This window comes from Charadrius vociferus, unplaced genomic scaffold (assembly GCF_000708025.1).
Source record: "Charadrius vociferus isolate BGI_N301 unplaced genomic scaffold, ASM70802v2 scaffold71, whole genome shotgun sequence".
In the NCBI taxonomy this organism is placed as follows: Eukaryota; Metazoa; Chordata; class Aves; order Charadriiformes; family Charadriidae; genus Charadrius; species Charadrius vociferus.
This window is the reverse complement of record NW_009647032.1, coordinates 1,940,101-1,948,798: the sequence shown is the minus strand read 5'-3', so window position 1 is coordinate 1,948,798 and position 8,698 is coordinate 1,940,101. Positions and strand designations below refer to the sequence as shown.

Sequence of the window (8,698 nt, the reverse complement as noted above, 5' to 3'; positions counted from 1 at the left end):
CTACTTCTCAAAGAGCCCCAAATCCCTCAATACTAACAATGCATATTGTTAGGGAGCTGCATCTGCCATTTCAAGATAAGGGAGGAAACTGGTATGTGACAGCAGAGAGTGATTTTGGTTGATATCTGGTATTGCAGCCTGATCTGATATGTTTCTGGAAAGGTCTCTCCAAATGCTAGGGAATGAGTAGTAAACATAGGCAGGTTGTTAGGAAGACCAGGCAAAACTGGGACAGTGGAAGAGCCATGCTCAGGACCTAGCCCTCTAATGTTCTCAGAGGTCTATAAATGCCTCAGCCATGACATCCTTGTCCCACACTGCCTTGGCCTGGAATAACCTCTATGATTTCTGTTCCACCTTATCCGGACACTCCCATTCAGTTGTTTCTGATTGGGATTTATTTCATATTAGGGTTTCGCATGAGTCAGAATCTGAGCAAGGATATCAGGGTTTGCCCCTGAACTTTGTTTAATTTCTCCATGCATTACTTGCTTTGTCATGAATCATTGCACTTGATTACTGAGAAACTGTTAGCCTCTTGTGTGGCACAGAGACTCAGGACTAAACACTTCTCCAAGACATCATCTTAAAGAATGGTTTGGGGAAGAGTGTCTGGAAAGCTGTCCGGCAGAAAAGGACCTGGGGGTGTTGGTTGACAGCTGGCTGAATATGAACTGGCAGTGTGCCAACAGCATCCTGGCTTGTATCAGGAATAGTGTGGCCAGCAGGACTAGGGAAGTGATTGTCCCCCTGTACTCAGCACTGGTGAGCATGCACCTTGAATACTGTGTTTAGTTTTGGGCCCATCACTACAAGAAAGACATTGAGGTGCTGGAGTGTGTCCAGAGAAGAGCCACAAAGCTGGTGAAGGGTCTGGAGAACAAGTCCTACGAGAAGCAGCTGAGGGAACTGGGGTTGTTTAGCCTGGAGAAAAGAAGGGAGACCTTATCGTTGCCTACAACTACCTGAAAGGAGGTTTTAGCGAGGAGGGTGTTGGTCTCTTTTCCCAAGTAACAAGTGATAGGACAAGAGGAAACCACCTCAAATTACACCACGGAGGTTTGGATTGGATATTATGAAAAATTTCTTCACCGAAAGGGTTGTCAAGCATTGGAACAGGCTGCCCAGGGAAGTGGTTGAGTCACCATCCCTGGAGGTATTTAAAGGACAGGTAGACATGGTGCTTAGGGACATGGATTAGTTCTGGACTTGGCAGTGTTTATGGTTGGACTTGATGATATTAAGGGTCTTTTCCAATCTAAACGATCCTATGATTCTAACTATTGGAAGCATTGTAAGATCAGAATGGATAACAGAGAAGGAATCCTCTCGCCACTTTTAGCTATGGCAAATGCCAAATATTACAACTTTTGCTGATTTTCCCTCTGGGTGCCGTCAGTGTTGTGTAAGATGTCAGGTAGGGGCTGCATTATCTGGGAGATCCTGAGCTGCAGTGTAAACACAGTGGCCTCCCTCATAGTCGCCTTGTCAGGGAAGAGTGTGCAAGTTGGAAATGGATTTGAGTCCTCTAGGATCACAAGTCTCCTGAGAAAGGGAAATGCTTGTGTAGGCATCTATGTAGTTATGCTGCTATTGCAAATTTTACTTCTGGAGTGTGAACTTATGTTCATATTTGGAGGGACTTGATGGATTGCTAGAATTTTTGCACAATGTTATGTGTGGAGACTGAAAACTTTCAAGGTGCTGGTGTGTGACAGAATTTGGTTTCTTTCCACTTTGAGTCAGTTTTTGAGACAGCTGCTCTGTGGAAGCTATGTATGGGTGTTCAACTGGGCTTCTCCAGAAGAGACTCTACTGCCCACTTTGTGGCCACCTGTGGCCTATACCTGGTGTAATATCTACCAGTTACTCAATATGTATATAGCTAGCTTTTATATTGCTGATTTTTCCTCCCTTCCCAGGGCCTTCAAGATTCCAGATGTACATCACCAAAGAAGTAATATCCTTGAAAATTAAATACTGGTGTCAGAAGAAAGGGCATTTTGTGATCCCTGTTGTCAATTCACACAAATCCCAGACGCTTGGCTGCTGTTGACCTGAGGAAGCAGGCCATTGGCCTTCAATCAAATAGCTTTGATGTGGGACAGTGGTGTGAGTAGACACTGGGCTGTCCTCTTCAAGAAAGCCAAATGCAAAACTTTGTGTTAAAAAACAGTGCAGGTGCTCCTCAGAGAGAGTCTGCATACTTATCTCAGAGCCCAGAAGTCTCACACAAGGAGACCTTGTTTATATGAATTTTGTGGTTAAGCCTCATAAATTACCAGGTGCCACCTGGATTTGAGAGTTCTGCATTGTGTTTAGTTGAAGTAACCTGTGGTTAGCACGAGGGTGGTACTGGGACCTCAGAGGAACAGGGATAAGTGAGACAAACAGCACTCCAGTGTCTTTAAAAAGCAGAGGGAACACAGAAAAAGTGAGAGCATGCAGAAGAGAGAGCAAGCAAGTTTGACATTTGGAGCAAACTGGGCAGACACAGCAGCAGCTCTACAACTGACAGTGAGCTAAAGGTAGGCTGGCAATACTAATGGCAGCATCCTAGATGCTTGTAGGACATCGAAGTATTGGTTCCTTTTCCTGGTTTAATGTGCAGGTCAATGATTTTATTTTACATGTGCTTCCTCACCTCAGAGGTTGTTCTGTTCATTTTGGTGAGACTATCTATAAAGCAAGGTCTTCCTTGATTTAAATATTGCAATCTTGCTCGTTTGCAGAAATATATGAATTATTGTGATCTAGGAAGAAAAGGGATTTCTTTTCCCTTTTCAAGATAAAAACAGGTGATACTGAAGACAGCTGTCAGAGTCGATTAAATAACCCTGGCTGGGGGTTTGTGCCTGGGGTTCACTCTGTAAGAATCAGAGTGAGGTGGGCAGGGAGAAGATTGATCAGTGTGAACTAGAACACAGGCAAATTTAGCATGAGTAACAGGAAATATTCCTAGCACTGGGAATATTTCTAGCTCTCCCAAGAGAGCTGCTGAAATCTCTGTTGCCTAGAAGCTAGGCAATTCAAAGCATTTGATGAGTTAGCCTGTTGGCAACAATTATCTACCGTAGAAGTCGAAGGTCGGGTGACCTGAGAGGGCTTCTTTGTCATTCATTTCTTCCAGGGCATGTTCAATGAAAGAGAAAAAACAAAATGAACAGTTGAACTTTTCTTTAGCAGGGGTAAACCCTGTCTGATTCATTGGAGTTGGCGATTAATAGCAAGAGTTAGGTCATGGGGTTTGGAGATGAGCATGGCACTATGGTGGCACTTAGTCAAAGGGTTAGAAGAGTCGAGAAACATTAAATATTTTGCTCAAAATGTACTTGGTGTTGGCTGCTTCTTTACAATGACTTAGATACTGCCCTGAGGAGGCATTGCTCATGGTTTAAGAGATTCTGAAGGTGCTGCTGGCAATGGTGAAATTACACAAAATTGCATAGAGTGCTAGGTAAAAGAAAAGGATCTGTGGAAAGGGCAATTAGCTATTCAATTACTCTGCGGGTAATAGCAACACAGGACTATTTGGGGGCAAATGGGTTATTGCTCAGTGGATAGATTTTACCAAGTCTGCCAAAGGACGCAGCCGAGAAAGTGAGACAGTAGTAATGCTCTGAATACATCTGGGCACAGCTGCACATCACAGATCTATGAACAGCAGAATACAAGCAAGCACGTTGCCAGGCTAAATCAGCGATGGACAGCAGGGGACTGCAGTGCAGACAGAGATATTTAGCAGTATAGGCAGCTGGACGGAGCAATGCAGGCAGATGGGGACAGCAGTATGGGCAGCTTGTTCTCAGTGGGACAAAATGAAGAGAAGCTGGGAAGAAAACAAACCTAAATTTTAGTTGCCAAGGTGCAATGAATGATTTTAAAGCTAAGCATGGCTCTTAGTGAAAGAGCAGAGCAGACTGATATGTCATTCTGGATCTGGAACTTAATCAAAGCATGCAGTCCTTTCCCAACGGACTATGAAAGACTGTACTGAAATGAAAGGTTATAAATGAAATAATCTCAGAAGCACTGTGGGCATCATCACTTTAGACCATGACTTGGAGGTATTTCTTATGAAGGACACCTTCTGAATGGACACTGAAGTGAGATTTCTAGCAAGTTATGTGAATTGCTAAGTGGTGATATAATGTTAAAGAAACCACAGTCATAGCCATGTCATTTCTAGTTCTAGTATATAGTCTTAATGTATAGTTTTCCTCATTTTTATTTCTCACACCAACCAGATCAGTAAAAACAAAATAAATCAGAAAACATTAGTGAATCTTCTCCATACTGTTTACTTTGTGCACTTCTCATAGCCAGATAATGAAAAATAGGTTAGTCACTTTTGTTGTTGTTTCTACACAATTTTGTTTTCTAAGTCTGATGCAGTAGCAAAAAGTTTCAGTGTTTGAGGTGAAAGTCTTGTATTTATTTTTATACAATACCATATTTCCATGGCAACCACATTGTTATTACTTTTGGCTGCATTTCTAGGAAAGCTAAAATTGGGGTCAAATTTGAACAGACATTTTCACCTTTCCAGTACCAGTATTCCTTAACAGAGAGAGTTCTCAGCGAGGTACTTAAACAGACAACTAACTTAAAGTGTATAAATATTCCCTCTAGAGCAAATCTGCAGCCAGTATAAATTGCCATATCTCCTTTAGAGTCCAGGGAACTATCACACTTTGGATCAACAGAGGATACTCTCCTCCTGCTTTAATGGAGCTACTCACATTCATTAAGCACATGCTAAAGTACCTTACAAAACTAGGTCCTGAATACAGCCTACACTGGGATCGAGTAGTATGTGCTGCTCTGCCCATGTAGAATGGCATGTATTAGACACTTCAGATCAGATCGAGGACTAACAAGTGGTGTGAGAGCAGTGGTCTTGCTGATTTAGATAATATAACATGAGGCAGACAAAATTCTATCTTTCAGACACCAATTGAGTTCAGTTTCATATAAAAAAGTCACCAAACTTTCAGAATGCCATTCTGTTGTCAATAGAAGCTATACTTATGGTAAGGCATATGAAGTAAGGGGCAGATTTGGATATGCATACCAAATGACAAATGGGTTTATGTATGGTGCTTCAGTGATCTAATAGACATGTTGATGCCTCAAGATTAAAGTCAAAACACATTCAGGTACTTATCTGAGATACTGAGTGAACAGCCATGTCTGGGCCTCTCAATTCAGTAGGTGTCTTGGACAAGTAACTCACTTTCAAAGCATTTCTCAGCTAAAGTGATTAGAACTGTTCTATTAAAAAACATGGCATTATTATTAATTTTAAAAGATAAGCTAATTTATAGCTTCTTTCTCTTTCTCAGGTGATCTGGTTTCTGCCAGATTGCAGATGTCGATAGCATCACAAATGGACCTGCCTGAAGAAATTCAGCATCCGTATACAAAATTTTCTGAATGGAAATTCAAGCTGTTTAAAGTGAGATCATTTGAAAAAACACCTTCTGATGACAGCCAGCACATAAACAAAGATCAGGCAGAAGAGGTTGCTTCTTCAAACAAAGAAATCATACCGTGTAAAGATGAAGCAGTGCCAAGAGGAGAAAAGATGGACTTAATGGGCAATAGGCAGGCACTTGAGAAAGATGTCAATGACATGAAAACACAAGACAATAAAGCTCATCAGAACAATTTGAAGCAACTTTGCCGCATCTGTGGAGTTTCATTTAAAACTGATTGTTACAAGAGAACTCACCCAGTGCATGGGCCGGTGGATGATGAAACTTTGTGGCTTCTGAGAAAGAAAGAGAAAAAAGCAACCTCTTGGCCAGATCTTATCGCTAAGGTTTTTAAGATTGATGTGCGAGGGGATGTTGATACTATCCATCCCACTCGATTTTGTCACAACTGCTGGAGTATTATCCATAGAAAATTCAGTAATGCTCCATGTGAAGTATATTTTCCTCGGAACAGCACGATGGAGTGGCAACCCCACTCCCCAAACTGTGATGTGTGCCACACTACCAGTCGGGGAATCAAGAGAAAAAGCCAGCCACCCAGTGTACAACATGGCAAACGTGTGAAAACCATTGCAGAACGTGCTCGAATAAACAAAGGTGTAAAGAACCAAGCACAGATAAACAACAAAAATGTAATGAAAGAGATTGTCAATTGCAAGAACATACATCTCAGCACTAAGCTGCTTGTAGTTGATTACCCAATAGATTTCATTAAATCCATCTCTTGCCAGATCTGTGAGCATATTTTGGCAGATCCAGTGGAAACAACATGTAGACATTTGTTTTGCAGAACTTGCATCCTTAAATGTATCAAGGTTATGGGCAGCTATTGCCCCTCCTGCTGGTATCCTTGCTTCCCTACTGATCTGGTAACCCCAGTGAAATCCTTCCTAAACATCCTTGATAGCCTGGGTATAAGATGCCCTGTAAAGGAATGTGATGAAGAGATCTTGCATGGAAAATATGGCCAACACCTCTCCAGCCACAAGGAGATGAAAGACAGAGAGCTCTACAGCCACATAAATAAAGGTGGGCGACCGAGGCAGCATCTCCTGTCTTTGACCAGGAGAGCTCAGAAACATCGTCTGAGAGAACTGAAACGTCAAGTCAAGGCTTTTGCTGAGAAAGAAGAGGGTGGCGATATAAAGGCTGTATGCATGACTTTGTTCCTGCTAGCTTTAAGAGCAAAAAATGAACACAGACAAGCAGATGAATTGGAGGCTATCATGCAAGGGAGGGGATCTGGACTTCACCCTGCTGTCTGCCTGGCAATCCGAGTCAACACATTTCTCAGCTGTAGCCAATATCATAAAATGTATAGAACGGTAAAAGCTGTCACTGGGAGGCAGATCTTCCAGCCTTTGCATGCTCTTCGCACTGCTGAGAAAGCCCTCCTACCAGGTTATCATCCATTTGAATGGAAACCTCCCTTGAAAAATGTATCCACTAACACAGAAGTGGGAATTATAGATGGTCTGTCAGGATTGCCACTCTCAATTGATGAGTACCCAGTAGACACAATTGCAAAGAGATTTCGATATGATGCAGCCTTGGTTTCTGCCTTAAAGGACATGGAGGAGGAGATCTTGGAAGGCATGAAAGCAAAAAACCTGGAGGACTATTTGAGCGGTCCCTTCACTGTGGTAGTAAAAGAGTCCTGTGATGGAATGGGAGATGTCAGTGAGAAGCATGGAAGTGGGCCTGCTGTCCCAGAGAAGGCTGTTCGCTTTTCTTTCACAGTCATGAACATTGCTATAGCATGTGGGAATGAAAGCAAGAGGATCTTTGAAGAAGTAAAGCCCAATTCAGAGTTGTGTTGCAAGCCCTTGTGCCTTATGCTGGCTGATGAATCGGATCATGAAACTCTGACGGCAATCCTGAGCCCCCTCATAGCAGAAAGAGAAGCTATGAAAACCAGTGAACTGCTACTTGAAATGGGAGGCATCCTGAGAACATTCAAATTCATCTTTAGGGGTACAGGATACGATGAGAAACTCGTGCGAGAAGTGGAAGGGCTGGAGGCCTCAGGCTCCACTTACATTTGTACCCTGTGTGATGCAACCCGCCTGGAGGCATCCCAGAATTTGGTCTTCCACTCCATAACCAGGAGCCACGCTGAAAATCTGGAGCGATATGAAATATGGAGGTCCAACCCATATCACGAATCTGTTGATGAGCTCCGTGACAGAGTGAAGGGTGTTTCAGCCAAACCTTTTATTGAGACCGTTCCCTCCATAGACGCATTGCACTGCGACATTGGCAATGCAACAGAATTCTACAGGATTTTCCAAATGGAGATCGGTGAAGTTTACAAGAATCCTGATGTCTCTAAAGAGGAGAGGAAGAGGTGGCAGTTAACTCTTGACAAACACCTCAGGAAGAAGATGAACTTGAAGCCTATGATGAGGATGAGTGGAAATTTTGCTAGAAAGCTCATGTCCAAAGAGACAGTAGAGGCAGTATGTGAATTAATAAAGTGTGAGGAAAGGCATGAAGCCCTAAAAGAACTAATGGACCTTTATCTGAAGATGAAGCCAGTGTGGCGATCTTCATGCCCTGCGAGGGAGTGTCCAGAATTGCTGTGCCAGTATAGCTACAATTCACAGCGTTTTGCTGAGCTCCTATCTACAAAATTCAAATACAGATATGAAGGCAAGATCACAAATTATTTCCACAAAACCCTTGCTCATGTTCCAGAAATCATTGAAAGAGATGGGTCCATTGGGGCCTGGGCAAGTGAAGGAAATGAGTCTGGAAACAAACTGTTTAGGAGGTTCCGAAAAATGAATGCCAGACAGTCCAAATGCTATGAGATGGAGGATGTCTTGAAGCATCACTGGCTATATACCTCTAAGTACCTCCAGAAGTTCATGAATGCTCATAAAACATTAAAAAGCCAGGGCTTCACCATTGATCCAGAGGATAGTTTAGGTAACTCCTTGCCATTGGAGGTCTTGGAAAGCAATGATTCAGTGGAACTCTAAATGTAAAATGCATTTGGTGTTAGGTTTGTGATAATGGCTTCCTGCAAGGATGCAGCTTCTTTTTCAGGACTGTAGAGGTACAGGGAAGTCTGAAACGGCCGTTTTTACGCTCCCTGTTAAAGGTGCTGAGTGGAGTTTAGTAAAGCACCATGTCTGTTGGGAGTTTCCAAGAGGCAATGCAGTGGTGCATTTACCAGTTGTTATGTGAGATGAAAG

The 8,698-nt window shown here is 42.7% G+C and overlaps 1 protein-coding gene across 1 annotated transcript; it reads left to right on the top strand.

Annotated features, from left to right (window-relative positions):
- Positions 1–5,371: 5,371 nt before the first annotated feature.
- RAG1 (recombination activating gene 1) lies at positions 5,372–8,482 on the top strand. The gene has a single exon (XM_009895589.1). The coding sequence runs from the start codon at positions 5,372–5,374 to the stop codon at positions 8,480–8,482; it is 3,111 nt and encodes a 1,036-aa protein (XP_009893891.1).
- Positions 8,483–8,698: the final 216 nt, after the last annotated feature.